The sequence below is a fragment of the Syngnathoides biaculeatus genome, chromosome 4 (assembly GCF_019802595.1).
Source record: "Syngnathoides biaculeatus isolate LvHL_M chromosome 4, ASM1980259v1, whole genome shotgun sequence".
Classification (NCBI taxonomy): Eukaryota; Metazoa; Chordata; class Actinopteri; order Syngnathiformes; family Syngnathidae; genus Syngnathoides; species Syngnathoides biaculeatus.
Window position 1 is genome coordinate 6,253,644 of NC_084643.1, and position 18,189 is coordinate 6,271,832.

At 42.4% G+C, this 18,189-nt stretch overlaps 2 protein-coding genes across 9 annotated transcripts in view; one reads left to right on the top strand and one right to left on the bottom strand.

Annotated features, from left to right (window-relative positions):
* Positions 1-4,412, bottom strand: part of LOC133498822 (kinesin-like protein KIF2A) — a 19,871-nt gene extending 15,459 nt beyond the window's left edge. For both annotated transcript variants that reach the window (XM_061815995.1, XM_061815996.1), the window contains exons 1-3: positions 4,277-4,412; positions 543-637; positions 172-288 (exon numbers count right to left, since the gene is read on the bottom strand). In XM_061815995.1, coding sequence (XP_061671979.1) covers positions 172-288; positions 543-637; positions 4,277-4,337 — 273 coding nt within the window. In that variant the 5' untranslated portion in view covers positions 4,338-4,412. The remainder of the gene's footprint in view (positions 1-171; positions 289-542; positions 638-4,276) is intronic.
* Positions 3,791-18,163, top strand: unc45b (unc-45 myosin chaperone B). 7 transcript variants are annotated; one of them, XM_061815988.1, is made up of 24 exons: positions 4,609-4,748; positions 5,464-5,541; positions 6,266-6,367; positions 8,858-9,049; positions 9,116-9,341; positions 9,496-9,657; positions 9,730-9,766; positions 9,852-10,027; positions 10,540-10,629; positions 10,756-10,923; positions 11,009-11,174; positions 11,335-11,505; positions 11,598-11,769; positions 11,858-12,158; positions 13,248-13,342; positions 13,561-13,702; positions 13,791-13,931; positions 13,996-14,123; positions 15,130-15,196; positions 15,295-15,408; positions 15,508-15,623; positions 15,706-15,823; positions 15,922-16,077; positions 17,246-18,163. In XM_061815988.1, the coding sequence occupies exons 5-24, from the start codon at positions 9,339-9,341 to the stop codon at positions 17,516-17,518; spliced, it is 2,796 nt and encodes a 931-aa protein (XP_061671972.1). In that variant the 5' UTR covers positions 4,609-4,748; positions 5,464-5,541; positions 6,266-6,367; positions 8,858-9,049; positions 9,116-9,338; the 3' UTR covers positions 17,519-18,163. The 7 variants fall into 7 exon arrangements, with proteins under 7 accessions (XP_061671976.1, XP_061671971.1, XP_061671977.1 ...); XM_061815992.1 differs by lacking the exons at positions 4,609-4,748; positions 5,464-5,541 and adding an exon at positions 3,791-3,930; XM_061815987.1 differs by lacking the exons at positions 4,609-4,748; positions 5,464-5,541 and adding an exon at positions 4,424-4,557.
* The last annotated feature ends 26 nt before the right edge of the window (positions 18,164-18,189 follow it).

Here is an 18,189-nt window from a genome sequence, read left to right on the forward strand (position 1 = left end):
CATTTGGCAACCGAGATCCAACCTCTTAATAATTAAAACCTTTTAAAACTAGGACGCAAATGGAGTAAGTAAGACAAGGAGAGTATGTTCCAACATTAGGCTGCCAAATGTTTTTTTATAAATTCAGATGCGGAGTCAAGCGACAGCACCTTTTCGTACACATACGCTCACCTTTGCTATTTTATTGACCTTTACACCTGTAGGAGGGGGAGGAGTCTCCGGACTGCGGGCAATCTCTTCATCTGGACACACATCGGGGTTAAGTGAAAATATACTCTCCAGATCGATCTGCCAGGAAACAAAGCGACAACTAATTGAGTTATTTTGACAACACAACAGGTTAAAGACAAAATAAAATACACTTTGTGTCGGGCAACAATAGTTAGCACGCCAAAGATCGGCTCTATAACAAGTGTGTTTTCTGCGTTGGTTGTGTAATCATCAAAACGCTTGACGACTTCTCGTGATTTATTCAGTGCTTCAAAAAAAAGAGGGACCGTGACACCGCTGGTGCCTTTGAGCAAAAACAAATGGCGGTTTACCTCTTTCCCTTTTGTGTCTCCTTTCTCCTCCCATTCCACCGTGACGCTCTCATTGTCCTCATTCAAAGATGTCACCATCGCCTCATGTATGCGTCCTGTCCAAAAATTGCCCACACAAGCGCCAGATAAAGGCACTGAGGTTAAAAAAAAATGTTTGAAATCTGAGTGCTGTAATAACTACACCGAATGTCATAGTAGTCTGTGGATAAACGCGGATGGCAAAAAAATGAACCCTGAAGTTTATATACACTGTGCAGAAACATTTCATTTTTTTGCCTCACTGTCTTTTAAGTGGCGGCACGGTGGAGCACCCTGGTAAACCGTTGGCCTCACATCTCTGAGGTCCCGGGTTCAACCCCGGACCCGCCTATGTGGCGTTTGTATTTTCTCCCCGTGCCTGCGTGGGTTTTCTCCGGACACTCTGGTTTCCTCCCACATTCCATAATCCTGTAACATTTAATTGGACACTCTAAATTGCCACTATGTGTGATTGTGAGTGCGGCTGTTTGTCTCTTTGTGCCCTGTAATTGGCTGGCATCTAGTTCAGGGTGTACCCTGCCTCCTGCCCGTTGTCAGCTGGGAAAGGGTCCAGCACTCCCTGCGACCCTCGTGAGGATAAGCGGCAAATAAAATGGATGGATGTCTTTTAAGTCAAATCAGACTAAAGCACTTCTGTTTCAGGTCAGTCAGGATTAAAAAAATTATTTAATTGTCAGTCTTATGCTAACCCAACCACACCACTTTCCAGATATTGATACCAGCCCACCTTACACAATGCAAATAAACAGAACTATCACAAATATTTCAGTCAAAACTATAAAAAAATAAAGTCCACACAACACACTTGGTCAATGCACGTGTCATGCTTAATAATGTGAGTGGTCTTGCCATTTATCAATAACCAAAAACTTGCAGAATGTAAGTAAACAGAAGGACTTGTGTTAATTCACAAACAACTGCAGTAATGCTGAGTTTATGAAAAAAGTGATGGGATACCGTAAGAGCTCAAAGACTGAATGCTTAAAAGAGGATCCTCATTGCGAGAACGCCCTGAATCTTCTTTCAAATTAATTAAATAAATAAATAGATAAATAAAGGGTTGGGCTACGTGTACCGATGATGCATCAGCGACTGATACTGTACGGTAGCTACTCGACTGGTTATACCAGGGTGCCAAACTCAATTACAGAGGGGCAGAACGCAATCCACACTCTCGGATACAGGCCCAGCACAAGTCATTGAGTGAAAATGGAAAGACAAATTATACATTTATTCAGCATAGATGGAAATCTAAATAGGAGGCAGTATTATTTCAAAATAAAGCAACTTAAAATAGTTTGCTCTGCATAAAAACCTCAAAATGATACCGACTGGAAATATGAACGTCACAAAAATGTGATATTTGGTAAATCGTTAGATCGACTAAATTATCAGAATACATCTGCTCACATATACACAGTATGCCTTTTTTGGTAAATACCTTGATACTACATTACCCAAAAAGCTTACGGAGAGAGACCAGACTAGAAAGTTATTAGTCGACGGTCTGAAAGGGAGTTGTGCCAAAAGGATGTCATTTTACGCTTGGTTTCTTTGAAAAAGAAACAAACACAAAGTTACATGGCATGTATTATTATGGGAGCTGTTGTGCTACATTAATAGATTTGTAATTGTGTGTCACTGTCGCATCACACGGCACATGAAATCACGCAGAGGCTCAAGCTCGCTGCATCGGATTGAATCTAAATGAATCATTTTACCAAGACATTTTGGACTGTTCAACTCGTTTTCAGTTTTAGCATGACAATGCAAAGAAATACACTGCTGGGTATTTTATGTTAAAACTATTTTAGGCCTGACCTCTAAATAGAATAGAGATTGTCAGCCAGGCCCCCAACAAGCATCAGTTACTAGTGGGATCACAAATTTACTCAGAATTCATGAACAGGCATACTCCAAAATCTTCCCACAGAAGTGGAGGCTGCTGCAGAGGGAAAACCAACTCCCTGCAGTCGACAAGGTTGTATAGGAGTCTTAAGAACACCACTAACTGTACTTCTTTTCATTTATACCGCCGTGAGCTCCAATGGTAAATCGCACTGAGTTCTGTTAGAGCAGTTAATCTGAAAAGAACCCATTGTGTCTACGGTGTCCCACTTTTATACTAAAGCCAAGCTCATACTTCGCAATGGCTGAAGGGGCTCAAAGAAGCGAGTGCATTGGGCGCTGATAAACCAGAGGAACAAACAAAAGGCTCTAAATGCATCAGGAAGTTCAAATGGCAATTGCTGACAAAAAGTCAACATGCTGAATCAATAGTACATGCCATATAATCAACAGCATGTTTGGCTTGTGAGATATTATAAGATACATTGTTCTCAAGAAGAAATAAGGAATAAATAAGAGCATAGGGTGTGTCAGAATTAAGTATGCTGGCTACAACAGATGGGGTTGGTGGCCTGAATCTGCACAAGTCTCACATCACTCATACACCCCTCCCCTGCTGAGAGGGAAATCCCTGGTCTGGGTGAAAGAAACGGCCAGTTGAAAACTGGACAGAATCAAACACTTTTCCTCTCCGGGCCTACGTACAACTGCCTTTACATTTGACCCCTGGAAAGCCTGATTGAAACGAACGTAATCACACTATTATACACACACACTGACATCACGGAAGATGTTTAAGTCCTACAAACAAATCAGTCCCAAGATATCCGGGCCACCCGTTCAATTCCAAGCTCATTGTGCTAAAACCTATTTTGTGTTTAAAATAAAAGCAAAAGCAGTGAACCTCCTTGCCCGTCTCAAAGTTTTCAAAAATAGATGAGATGTTTTTAACACAGAAAGTGTCACAGTGCTCTGAGAGCAAATAATCAAAGAAATGTTTATTATTATGTCATGACACTTCAATGTTATGGTGGCTTTAATAACAGAGCCTCTGAAATTCAATTTCTTTACAGAATTGCCGTGTGTACGTTCCCTGCTTTGAGCAAACAAGGAAGTAAATCTAGGGCGACATGAAAGGTTAAAATTAAAAAAAAAAAAAGCATAACAGTAAACTAGCCACGAGTTTTAAGAATACTGTATGACTTTAATACCAACGTTACATCGCTTGATGTTGTGGACATCATAGTTTCCATAGCAACTGCCATTTACAAGGTCAAGCTCCCGCCATTATCATTTGAGCCAAGAAAACTGAATAGGGGGGTAAAATAACATTTGCAAAGAGACAAGTCAAACGGGTAAAAACTTGAGAAGCTGACATTGACGACATCCCGTTTCTTATCTGCAGTAAAAAAGCTGGTGACGTTAGCATTAGCCATTAAGCTAATCCCCGGGAGTTAAGTTAATGCTGCGCAATGAAGAGCTTCCCAGGGACGATGGAAAAGTAAGACTATTTGAATGAAATTCGTTAAAACGAACGTGTAGTGTGGATAATACACAAACCGTCTTGTAATCCTTCAACGGACGTGTTGGTTGCGATGTGTTCGCAAAATGTGGACGCCGGCTGATCTTCATCCTCGCACAAAATGAATCAAAATCACGGAGAAATTAAGTCTTGCCCGGAAAGAAACATGAAATATTCAGCCACCTTGTCATCTAGCATCGGTTAGAAGATGTCCCCCAGGAAAAAAATAAAACATCGCTGCATCCTCAACAAAAGCTCTTCCCAACAACTTGGGCTAGACCCCGATACGAAGACGAACGAGAAAAGCAGCTCGCCTCAAACTTACCATCACTGCGTTTAATTTCCACATACGCGCCGACGACGAGCTTCCCGAACGCCACCGCCATTCTACATTCCCTGTGCGAATTAGCAAGTAAATGGCTGTGTAGTTGGGAGGCAGCTGGGAGAAGCAGCCCTTTTGCCGAATGATGGGAAAGGAATTGCGAGGAGTGCTGCCCGCACAAACTCCAGCTCACAGGCCAGTTCCGGTGTCGCGTGGATCCACTTCCTGGCACAAACCGGAAGTAAACAAACCTTTCGTTGTCCTGCTTGCTACGGGCGACGACGGTCAGTGTCTTAATGTGATTTTTTTTTTTTTTTTTGCTTCTAAAAGCAGCGACAGTACTTTGTGAAATGACGCCAGTGACGGACTGTTTCATCACTTTGATACATTCGTCAAATTTACAGAGCGAGTTGCGAATGTTGACCAGCGTCACACGATGTTTTTTTTTTTTTTTGTATTCTGATTTGCTTTTATTGTATCCTTAAAGCCACCCGTCATGTACTTCAACTCTGTTTCTCAACTGACCTCATTTTTGGATTGGTCTGAATCCAAAACTCTTTTAGTATGTCCAATTTTGTTTTAACTCATTCATATTCAATTCTGCGTTTTAATTATTTTCAATAATAATTTGAAAACAATCTTTCATCCATGCATTTTTTGAGTCGCTTATCCTCACAAGGGTCGCGGGAGTGATGAGTCTATCCTGGGCAAGAGGCATGGTACACTGTGAACTGGCTGCCAGCCAATCGGAGGGCACATAGAGGCAAACAACAGCTGCACTCACATTCACACCTTCAGACAACTTAAAGGTTCAAATTAATGAATATTTCTGGGATGTGGGAGGAAACGGGATTGCCCGGAGAAAACCCATGTATGGATGGGGAAAACATGCAGCACACGCAAACTCCACACAGGCGGGGCCGGGATTTGCACCCCAGTCCCCAGAACTGTGAGGCCAATGCTCTAACCAGTTGCCCCACTGTGCTGTTGACAATAATTCAAACATTAAATATTAAAGTAGTAATAATTAACATGGTTTATGATGAAAGCTAAAAAGCTTTCATATTTAAATATAAATTGCAATGCAATAATATTGTAAAGCAGTAATTGCTGCACACTGCTAATGCTAAATAAGATAGGTGTGGCAGTAATTCATCTGAAAGGGTTTAGGCCTTAACTACATTTTGTAGGTATGCTAATCTACTTCATTGGAACGACCAAGATGCCATTGAGCAAGACATCACCCCCTGAACATTACAGCTCGAAAGGTGCTGCGTTGTTTGCATCCTCCGTTTACTCTGAAATCTCCCTTGCATGTCTGCATCGGGGTTGTTTGGTTTTGTGTGTGGTGTGCGCCACATAGAGCTAAGACTCTTTCCCCTTAAGGGATTCTAATCAGGCTGAATGGTGGTGCAACTGGTTAGAGCATATGGCTCACAGTTATGAGGTCCCGAGTTCAAATCCCAGACCCACCTGTGTGGCCTTTGCATGTTCTCTCTTTGTCTTTGTCTCTCCAGGCACTCCGGTTTCGTCCCACTTCCCAAAAACATGCAACATTAATTGGACACTCTAAATTGCCCCAAGGTGTGTTTGGGAGTGCGACTGGTTGTTTGTATGTGCTCTGCGATTAGCTAGCAACCAGTTCAGGGTGTACCCCGACTCCTGCCCGAAGGTAGCTTGCATAGGCTCCAGCACTCCCACGACTCTTGTGAGGATAAGCGGCTCGGATAATGGATGGATGGATAGATTCCAATCAGTACTGTAATTAAATAAAATGAAGGTAACCAAAATATTAGACACACGTCACAATATGATTCAGTACTCGTATATACAGCCATAATACACCGCTGCAAACACTTCAAGTATGGCAATAAACATATTGTTAAATTATAACACTTGTGACAATGTTTGAAATTTTAAAAATGAATACAATTCTGACAAGGATCCGATGTATTTTTTTAAACTTTTGTGACTGCGCTTCATCTTTTGTAGATGCTGTATTCATTTCTTCAGGCGAATGAATGTGTGATGAAGTGCGCCTCAGAATGCCGTCAAGACCAAAATACAACATTTGCTGTCCCGTATTTCACGATCGTAAGTCATCTGTTTGTGAAAAGTGGTATCCTTATCGCTTCCATTTTTATGAAGAGGCTCAAATTGTTTCTTACACTCATGCAGATTGTCTGTACTTGATATATTTAGCAGTAATTTCATACTTGTAGATTTAGTAGTTCCAACTTTCTTTGTCAGCCATTTCATGTTTTTCCATTTCATACAAAATCATTGTTTAATTGACCCCTCCGTACAGGGCACTTAACCACGCCTCCTGAAGTGACGTCACGCCACGTGCGCTGACGTAAGACAAACAATTAGTAAAAATGGCAAATACAATACAATACAATACAATACATTCTTAACTGAGAGAGACGCCATGCTTCTGATTTGAGTGTGTCAATCGTTCACACGTAGCAGTGTTATGCTAGCGGAGAACGTCTCATTCATTTATACGAGACGTGTATTAAAAATCAACTTTAGGGCATATCTTTGTGCAAACACAGTCTGGTTAAGCTTTTGGCCGCGAGCCAGCAAGAAATCAATACGTTTGTGCAGTCCGATCATCGCTAAATATCGCTCAACAAAGAATAAGTGTGTCAATCGTTCACACGTAGCAATGTTATGCTAGCAAAGAACGACAAATTCATTTATATGAGACATGTATTGAAAATCAAATATAGGGCATACCTTCGTGCAAACATATGTGTTCCGGTTGATATTAGATGGATTTAGTTGATGATGCGGTCTTCCACAAAGTTTGATCCATCGAAGGCATTTTTCGTACTGGGTCTTCGGTTTTGGAAAGGGTACGAATCGAACTCCACCAACTAGCCTTTCAAGATACCTGTCGTCACTATTACAAAGTCCGTGACTACACCTCTTAACCATATTTTTTGTTAAATAACCCAAATACGCGATAAAACGCTAACAAAACCTATACTGGACCATGCAATGTTGTCTGAGAAAATGGCGGGAGCAAAAAGAGGCGTGGTTTATGCAGATCTCTGGCCTCTGATTGGCCAGTGATGCGGATTGCGCAATATCCACGGAGGGGTCAATTGCTTTTCTATTATTACTACATCTGAAATATGTTGTGAATACAAAGGATTGAGGCCAGAATACCAGATGAGGCTGGTAATTTGACATTTACTTGAGTAATTCCTTGAATCAATTCATTTACAGCTACAGCTCAGCCACTCTTGAATTTTTTTTAAAGTTCTTGTTGTTCAGTATTTGTTAGTATAACAGGCTACTACTACCATATCTTATTAAACCTTTATAGTCCAAAGCATGCCATAGACCAAAAATCCCAATCTTAAATGTAATGCAATTTTGAGAGCACAACACATCCATCACTATGTGTGAAAATATTCCAGATATGTTTTTTTTCTTTTTTGGGCCATTCAAATTCTTGAATATCTTGATGTATTATCATGAAAAATATAATAAGCATGTTTTTTTTTTTTTTTTAGCACAGCTGGTAAAGCGTTGGCCTCACAGTTCTTAGGACCTGGGTTTGATCCCGGCCCCGCCTGTGTGGAGTTTGCATGTTCTCCCCGTGCCTGTGTTGGTTTTCTCCGGGCACTCAGCTTTCCTCCCACATCCCAAAAACATGCAACATGAATTGGACACTAAATTGCCCCTAGGTGTGATTGTGAGTGCTGCTGTTTGTCTCTATGTGCCCTGCGATTGGCTGGCGACCAGTTCAGGCTGTACCCCGCCTCCTGCCCATTGACAGCTGGGATAGGCTCCAGCACTACCTGCGACCCTCGTGAGGATAAGTGACTAAGAAGATGGATGGATGTTTCTTTGTGTGTGTTCAGATGCATATTTTTTTAAGATATCACACAGCGTTTACAGTATTTACACGTGTCCCACACATCATATCTTGCTGGCAAAAAGAATGCAAATTTCTTTTAAATGAAGGATGTGTTGCAGTCTGTTCAGAAGCAATGTATACTGAATCCTTTTTCAGTGGTAAAAGGCATTTTACCCACCGGCATCCAAAACTCTGAGAAAAAGCTTTTGCATTTATGAAAAGAAGGTGAACAACCCAAACCCAGCATCGGTTTTTAAGATCAAGTGTATTTTGTTCTGTAAGACAAAAAACATCAAGGGTCACACACGCCATGTAACCCCACTTATGACTACCACAGCTGACTTGCCGACTTCCTTCCTCCACCCTCGGAGACTCGAGATCCTTCTTTTTCTAGAACCTACCAGGTTATTCTGTGGGCCCTCCAGCTGTCCCCGTCCCCCCTTCCCACCTCCCCATCACACACTTTACACACACATCAGGCATTTGCTGTTGAGTTCTCAGCTGTCTGCGCCCTAAATAAACCTTATCAGGAGGAGACCATCTCGAGAAGTTAAAAGAGGGTTGCTTTTGGCAGATACACATGCATCTAAATATGATTTCCCTGGATAAAATGCTGTACTTTAAATACCTAGTCGTATTATTTTCTGCAACACTAGTAATATTAGTTTTACAGAATGCTTGAAATCAAGTTTTTGTTTTTGTTTTCTTAGGGGAGCTTGTGTGTGTGTCCCCGGCCGTCATGAATGGTCCACCACGAGTTGTCCCGCCTCGTTGTGACGACAAATATAACTGGGGGTCTCGGTGGAGGAGGTTAGAAGTACACGGCGCTGTCAAACTCATCTGATTGAAGTTCTGGGAACGGAGGGCAATTGGAAGAAATATTAAATTGGAAGAGGAGCAAGGTAAGGGCAATGTCGATCTTGCTGTAGTTATTTTGCTTATTTTGTGTGTTTGTTTTGATTCCCGAGTATATCGAGGGACATACGCACAATAGAATGACACCGGGGGTTGCAGGAGCTGTGCACCTCTGTCCATTCGGAAAGCAGCATTTGTTGCACTGCTCGCGGCGCCATGCCCAAAAAAGGCCTGAGGGGGACGCCATTTAAAGTTACAGATAGCATGTGCATGAGATAGCGTGTGCTTAGCTATTTGCAAGCAAAGACTTGGATCAGCAGGACACCTTTACGAACTATGGTGAGAATCGATACATTTAAAAAAAAATTTATTCAAAAGTGTGGTCACTTTGGGAAAATTGTACTGATTGCCCACTCTTTTCTTGAATTATGTATTGCTTGACAAGCTCATGATTGTTTTGCCTCGTGACTAAAACTTTTTTTTTTTTAAATAGATGGGAGATCCAATCCAGTTAAAAGATGAGGGAAACAAACATTTCCAAGCAGGAGATATTGACAAGGCTATTGAATGTTACACCAAAGCCATCAACCTGTGTCAGGACAAGAAGGTGCTGGCTGTTATTCACAGAAACAGATCTGCATGCTATCTAAAAAAGGTGAGGAACTTGTGTCATCTAAATTGTTTGCAAATCAGTCATAAAAGCTGGGTTGTTTGGAAAATTTCACAGGAAAACTATTCCAGTGCGGCCTCTGATGCATCCAAAGGTACCAAATAGTCACAAATGTATAGTTCAAAATAACTTAACTCAACGCAAACATTAAAACTTTGTCCCGTGTTCGTCCAATGCAGCCATCGATGTCGACGCAGCTGATATCAAAGCATTGTACAGGCGCTGCCAAGCTCTGGAGAAGCTCGGAAAACTGGATATGGCCTTCAAAGATGTACAGAGGTGTGCGACCATTGAACCGAAGAACAAAAACTTCCTGGAGACCCTCCGCCGTCTCGGGGCTGAAATCCAGACTAAGGTCAGCTTGGAAAGGAGCAGACCCACACGTACAATATCATCACAAAACATGCACAAGTTTGAATAAAAGAAAAACCTCTAGGGAAACATCATTTAGCTTCAAACTCTTTTGATTGTGTATTTTTGGAATTACTGTACATTTTTGGCTGCGTGTTCCTAAATAATAGTAAGTCGAAAGGTTATGCCTCAAAAGTTCAACGTAGCATGTCCAAACGTTTACCGTATTTTCCGCACTATAAGGCGCACCTTCAATAAATCGCCCATTTTAAAACTTTTTTCATATATAAGACGCACCGCATATTAAGGAACATAAAATAGACGCTACAATAGAGGCTGAGGTTACGTTATGCATCCATTAGATGGAGCTGCACTAAAGGCTCAATATTGATCCAAATATAAGGCACACCCAATTATAAGGCGCATTGTCAGTTTTTGAGAAAATGAAAGGCTTTTAGGTGGAAAATACGGTAATTAGAAAAGATCGGATTAATTGCTGTGTGTTTTTTTTCACAGCTCAAAACAACGTTTTCCACAGATTCAAGGGTGCAGAACATGTTCGATATCCTCCTGGATGAAGAAATGGAAAAGGACAAGAAGGAAAAGGTGGATTATTTTTTTCTGTCACCTGAAACTACAACTCTTGATAACCTCTTCCTTTTTGTGGATGAGTTCATTTTCGATCGCAACGCATTTACAGCACTGTGTATATATTATTTTTTTTATGTAAAGGCCGCCAACAACCTGATTGTGCTATCCAGAGAGGATGCAGGAGCAGAGAGAATCTTCCAGAATAACGGCGTGCCTCTGCTTCTCAACATGATCGAGACAGGAAAGCCAGAGACGATCCTTGCGGCTATTCGCACTCTTTCGGGAATGTGCACAGGACACAAAGCTCGGGTGAGGTTTAAATCAAGATGAATAGGAGAGTCTGGGTAGAAGAACATTTAAATAAGTTCATTTCTCTTCACACTGTTCATGACAGGCAATGGCCATTTGTAACATGGTGGGCATTGATAAATTGTGCAGTATTATGGCACTGGACAACGAGGAGATTGCACTGGCGGCATGCAATCTCTTCCAATGCGTCAACGACTCCCTCACAGGCGGGGATAGAAGAGAATATGGGAAAGAAGAGTCCTTGGTTTTAGGTGAGACTTAACTGTAAATTATTATCTTTAGCAAAAGAGATTATAGAGTAGTTGATCTTCTTGGTGACCACTAACGCACTTTAATCCCTAGTTTTAGTTGATAGAGCTACAGGAGTCAGTAGACATCGGCGTTAAATATTCCATCTTGTGCCCTTCACAGATGCCTCTAAAGACCTGAAGACTATCCTCCTATCTTTGCTGGAGATGGTCGGGAGTAAAAAAGTGTCTGGCCACGGCCGAGACCAAGCTTTGAACCTCCTGAGCAAGAACGTCCCTCGCAAAGGAAAGAAAGAGCCCGACAACTCAAGGGCCCTCTTCACTATTGATCACGGTGAGCCAGAGGAGGTCCGTCGCTCTGAGGAAAAACAAAATAGGCAGCAGCGCTGATTCAACAGAATTCTGTTTATTTGTTTTTCTTTTCAGGTCTGAAGAAGATCCTCAAGGTGTGCGGTCAGGTTCCTGAACTGGCCGAGCAGTTACCCTTGACTGAGAACACACAGTTGATTGCCAGCGTGCTCCTCAACCGGCTCTACGATGACCTCACGTGTGACCCAGAGAGAAATAACTTTAGGGATATTTGCGACGAGTACATAAAGTGTGTCCATTAAATTACTCTCATCAATTCTGTGACATATATAACGTAGATATTTTTGCATCTACTGACAATTTCCCCTTTTCCGCAGAGCCAAAATCGACCCGAACGACATGGACAAGACAATTCACGCCATCAACGTGATTTCAGGGCTGCTGCAAGGTCCGTTTGAAGTCGGGAACGCCCTGGTCGGAAAGCAAGGCGTCATGGAGATGATGGTGGCGCTGTGCGGCTCCGAACGGGAGCTGGACCAGATGGTGGCAGTGGAGGCGCTCATCCACGCCTCGACAAAGATGAGCCGCGCCAGCTTCATCATCACCAATGGCGTGTCACTGCTTAAGGACATCTATAAGAAGACCAAAAATGAGAAGATTAAGATACGCTCCCTGGTGGTGAGTAGACCTCAGATTGAGAGGAGAAAACTGCACACAGTGTAGCGCAGGGGTGCTCAATGCGTCGATCGCGAAGAGGTCTTGGTCGACCGCGGGACGGCGTGCCGAAAAAAAAAAAAAAAGACGTCAGCCAATGTTCCCTCTAAACTGCCCGCGTGTGCAATTGTGCACCGCTGATGCAGTCTCTTCGCAGATAGTATGCTTTGCGCAAAAAAAAATCCAATGCAAATTGAAAGTATGACATACAGCTATTCAGTTTGTGTTGTTACATCCAATGGCACAATTCACATACGCACTTTAAAAAAGAAGGAGCCACTGGTTTCTTTTAGGCAGCACACTGAACTTTGTCTAACACCAACCGCTGCTCCACCACACTATCTTGTTCCTAGTTTACCTTACCCCCCCGCCTCCCATTCTTAAAGACGTACACTCAAAATTACAAATGTTACAGTACTTACCCAGCCCATCAATGTGTTTTATAATGACAGCGTGTACCACCGCTGCTTTAGTTAGCAACACAGTCTGGGCAACGTAGAGCAAAGACGAGCTAGACACGCTGCTTATGTTTACTTTCGATATTAATGGGGAAAGTTAAAAAAGAAATGCTGTTGTTTTAAGATGCAATGACTGTCTGTATGTGAATAATCGAAGAAAAAGTGGTTAAACTGGATGAGATTTTCTCTTTCCGGAGTGGAAAAGGTCTGGTCTGAAGCCAAAGTAGAAAGTGCAGGATGAGATGGTGTGTCATTTTAAAATTCCACCTTGGCTCAGCCTGATTCGGGATGAAAGCACAGACATTGCCGTGCACAAAAAGCTAATTCTGTATTTTAAATGTAGGAAGCAACATAACATTAACCTTAAAATGGTTTGGGAGCATCTTCATCATCGCCCCCCTCCCCGTCGTCGGTAGTCCGCGACAGACTGACTGCTTGAAAAGTAGATCTTGGCATAAAAAAGTCTGGGCACCCCTACTATAGAGAAACGTAGACTAGAATACAGACAAAATGATATAGTATTAGGCAGAAAAAAAATATTTTGGGTGAGTGTGGAAATACAGTATATTGATATTAATTGCTATCCCCTTTACAGGGTCTCTGCAAGCTGGGCTCAGCAGGAGGTGATGACTACAGTTTAAGACAGTTTGCTGAGGGCTCCACTGAGAAGTTAGCCAAGCAGTGCAGAAAGTGAGAGTTCACACGCATCAATGTCCACAAACTGAATTCACTTACCATAAAAATCTGAAAAATGTAATTTCTAATCACACTAACATGCTATTTCTATTATTACATGTACAAAAGTATTAGGACATCTGTTTTTTTTTTTTTGCACAACTGTTTATTTAATCAAAGCATCAGACAATCTAGATAAAAAAAAAGCAACTTGTCGTTGTTGCGTCTTTTAGGTGGCTTTGCAATCCCCAAATCGATTCCAAAACAAGGAAATGGGCCATCGAAGGTTTGGCTTACCTCACGAATGATGCCGATGTCAAAGATGACTTTGTTGAGGATGAGCAAGCGTTGAAAATCATGTTTGAACTGGCCAAGGTTGAAAATGAACAAATGATATCGAGATTATAATGCTAATATGGGTTGACATGAGAAATAACTCCCTTTTATTTCAAATAAAATTCAGTCTCAAGATAAGACCATCATATATGCGGTGGCCTGCACCTTGGTCAACTGCACCAACACCTACGAAAAGAAAGAGATCATCCCCGAGCTGGTACAGTTGGCAAAGTTCTCCAAACAGCACGTGCCGGAGCAGCACCCCAAGGTACGACGAGACCTACGTGGCCAATGCGCACTCTCCTTGCACAATGACTCAAATATGATTTCAGGATAAGAAGGATTTCATTGAGAAGCGAGTGAAGAGGCTTCTCAAGGCTGGAGTCACATCAGCTCTTGCCGTAATGGTCAAAGCAGACAATTCCATCCTGACCGACCAGACCAAGGAGATGCTCTCAAGGTATGAAACCAGAAAAGAACATCCGCAATACTAATGTGCACTTACTAAACTGAGAGGTTGTGTGGAGGTACGCCAAAGATAGAGAGTCATCTCATGGAATTACTCTGTTACATTTATGTAATTAATTTTTGGGATAATTTGGACTTGTCACAGTGGCCAGGCAGTCACATGACCGCACAGAATGGCACCACAGCCTCAGAGAACCAAATTGTTTTGTGAAAACTGGCAAAAACAGAGAAAAGAACAGCTGTGTAATGTCTGCCTGGTCATCCCACTGTGCTTTTCAGTAGTATAAACATCCATCCATCCATTTTCTTAGCCGCTTATCCTCACGAGGGTCGCGGGGAGTGCTGGAGCCTATCCCAGCTGTCAACGGGCAGGAGGCGGGGTTACACCCTGAACTGCTTGCCAGCCAATCGCAGTGCACATAGAAACAAACAGCCACACTCACAACCACACCTACGGGCAATTTAGAGTCTCCAATTAATGTTGCATGTTTTTGGGATGTGGGAGGAAACCGGAGTGCCCGGAGAATACCCACGCAGGAACGGGAAGAACATGCAAACTCCACACAGGCGAGTCCAGGATTAAACCCGGGACCTCAGAACTGCGAGGCCAACACTTTATCAGCGTGCGCCACCATGCCGCCGTAGCATAAACAAAAGAAGTTAATTTAAGACAATTTCATACGGCAAATCCTGCCGTAAATTATGTTGCTTACTTATTCAAAGGTAAGAGTACTCATAACTTGTGTACAATTTCTGGCTACTGTACTGACTAGTTTCATGGTTCCCTGCACCATAAAGTCCAGAATACTTTAGTTTGGGATAAGATAGTTTGGGATAAATAAACAGCTCTGTGTACATCTATGTGAACATAACTAAAACAATAAAGCTTCATGTTACATGACACCAACTCAATTTTTATTTTCACCATTAAATGATGTCTTTTTTCCCCTTTATACGTTTGATGGTTTATTATTATTTTACTGGCTCTTCTCTTTTAGGGTTTTCTTGGCATTGTCGGAGGATCCCAAAGATCGTGGTACTATCGTTGCCCAAGGTGGAGGAAAGGTGAACCAAATATTCGGGGAGTCAACATATATTGTAAAATGCCGCGATGTGCTCATGCTACTGAAAAATGCATTTTTTTCCCCTCCCTCTCCCCTCAGGCTTTGATCCCTCTGGCCCTGGAAGGGACCGAGGCCGGAAAAGTGAAGGCCGCTCACGCGCTTGCCAAAATCGCAGCCATTTCAAACCCAGAAATTGCCTTTCCTGGCGAAAGAGTTAAGAAAAAGACTGACACAGTGACAGAGTTCATACTCTTTTTTTTTTTTTTTTCCCCCCATGCATTTCATATCATCTTAAATTTTTTGTCTCTTAAGGTGTATGAGGTGGTGAGGCCATTAGTCAACCTCCTCCACGCAGACCGAGATGGAATGCAAAATTTCGAAGCCCTGCGAGGCCTCACCAACTTTGCCGGATTCAGTGAAAAACTAAGGTACTGCTACATCTCCTTCCTCGTGTGATTTTGTTACACATTTCATCCAATAACAGGCACCTTTACTATATGGCTTTTGCAGGATAAAGATCGTGAAAGAGAATGCGCTACCTGATATTGAGAGCTACATGTTTGAAGAGCATGAGCAGATCAGACAAGCCGCCACGGAATGCATGTGCAACCTCGTCACATGTAAAGATGTAAGAACACGAGTAGATAATATCAACCTGGAGAAATTAATGTCACAAGTACAAGATGTCTGAGTTTAGCAATATAATGCAACTACTTTGTACTGTAGGTGCAAGAGCGCTACCTGACGGATGGTAATGACAAGCTGAAGCTGCTGGTTTTACTTTGCGGCGAGGATGATGACAAACTTCAGATTGCCGCTGCCGGAGCACTTGCTATGCTTACTGCTGCTCAGAAGAAGCTCTGCACTAAGATGACGCTTGTGGTAGGTATCCCAACAAAGTGAGGATCCACGAAAAAAAAGATGACGAATAATTGTAGTTTCCGCAACTTAAATCACACAGACAGTGGCAAGCCACGCATTTGCCACCTGAGCATTTAGTTAGCTGACTTAATCTACTTTTTAATTGCACCACTATCACTTCGCAATGATAGAAATAATCAATAATATACAAAAATGGTAGGTGTGTCAGAAGAATTTAAGGTGGAGGTGGGACTGCATCAGGGATCCGCCCTGAGCCCCTTCCTGTTTACAGTAGTAATGGATAGGCTGAAAGATGAGGTTAGACTGGAATCCCCTTGGACCATGATGTTCGCAGATGATATTGTGATCTGCAGTGAAAGAAGGGAGCAGGAGGAGGAACAATTAGAAAGATGGAGGCACGCACTGGAAAGGAGAGAAATGAAGATTAGCCGTAGTAAGACAGAAAATATGTGCGTGAATGAGAGGGGCGGAGGGGGAAGAGAATACAATACTTGAGGTCAACAATACAGAGCAATGGTGAGTGTGGTAAGGGAGTGAAGAAACGGGTCCAAGCGGGGTGGAACACCTGGCGGAAGGTGTCTGGTGTTCTATGTGACCGAAGAGTCTCCGCTAGGATGAAGGGAAAAGTTTATCAAACAGTGGTGAAGCCGGCCATGATGTACGGATTAGAGACGGGACAACAGGAAGCAGAACTGGAGGTGGCAGAAATGAAGATGTTGAGGTTCTCACTCAGAGTGAGCAGGTTGGATGGGATTAGAAATGAGCTCATTAGAGGGACAGCCGAAGTTGGATGTTTTGGAGACGAGGTTCGAGAGTGCAGACTTCGATGGTTTGGACATGTCCAGAGGCGAGAGAGTGAGGATATTGGTAGAAGGGTGCTGAGGATGGAGCTCCCAGGCTAAAGAGCGAGCGGAAGACCAAAGAAAAGGTGGATGGATGTGGTGAGGGAAGACATGAGGACTGTGGGTGTTAAAGAGGAAGATGCACGAGATAGGCTTAGCTGGAAAAAGATGACATGCTGTGGTGACCCCTAATGGGACAGGCCGAAAGGAAAAGAAGAAAGAACAATTTAGGTGGTAAATGTTGCTCCGTGTTTCTTTAGGCCAGCAGAGATGGTCCACCACAAAAATTGCTGCAATAAAACTTGACAAGTGACATCTCTCTACAGACCGTCCAGTGGCTGGAGATCCTCCAGAGGTTGTGTCTCCACAGCAACCCAATGATCCAGCACCGTGGCCTGGTGACCGTGTACAACATGCTCCACTCGGACGACAGCGACCTGGCCAAGAAACTCATCGAGAGCGAGCTGCTGGAAATCTTGTCGGTCATCGGCAAGGCGGAGGACAACCCCAAGAGGCAGGACGTCATCGACGTGGCGAGGTCTTGTCTGGTCAAGGCTTTGGATCTGGGGCTCATCAAACCCTTCTCCACCCCTTCTTAAACTTTGCCCAATAGACATTCTTCCTTTTTTCATTCAACAGTTTTCAACATATTTTTCCACATTGAAGAAATAACTGGATGATTGAGCTGGCCAAGAAAATGCATTACTCAAATTTTAACAACAGCGTTAATTTTTTTTGTTACCTTCAAAATAATACTGATGCCTGATTTGTATTTTCTTATTTTATATTTAGTTTTTTGGCATCACAGAGAAATTCCTTATATAGATTTGGACTTGTTTTACGTTGAGAGTGTATGTTTTCCATCAACAAATAATCTCTTTGAGAAAATGTAACAATTCCATAATCAATTTTAATGGGATTACATCATGTACAATGGTATTACCTGTTTGTTTATGTGACAAAACCTTGACTAGATGTGACAATTTTAAGGCTTGTGTACATTTTAAAAGTGAGTTTTCATTTCATTTTTATTCTTGTAGCCCTTCAAGCTATTGCTGTAGGGTTGTGCCAAGTGATTGCAGACACTTATTTCTGCACACTTGTTTTATGTTCACGCTTACCTCACAAGCAAATGGGGACTAAAGCAATAGAAGAGAAATGTGTCTCTTGTCACGATGTGTTGCCAGAAAAGATAGATGAACACACTCATTATTTGTCGTAAATAAATAAGTGAAGTTGGATAATATTTCACAGGTCACCTCATGATCTC

Bases quoted from the DNA above. Each gene is read 5' to 3' on its own strand.
- unc45b (XM_061815992.1), top strand. The intron at 11,175-11,334 runs GTGAGACTTAAC...TGCCCTTCACAG, and splicing joins AGAAGAGTCCTTGGTTTTAG to ATGCCTCTAAAGACCTGAAG. The intron at 16,078-17,245 runs GTAGGTATCCCA...ATCTCTCTACAG, and splicing joins GCACTAAGATGACGCTTGTG to ACCGTCCAGTGGCTGGAGAT.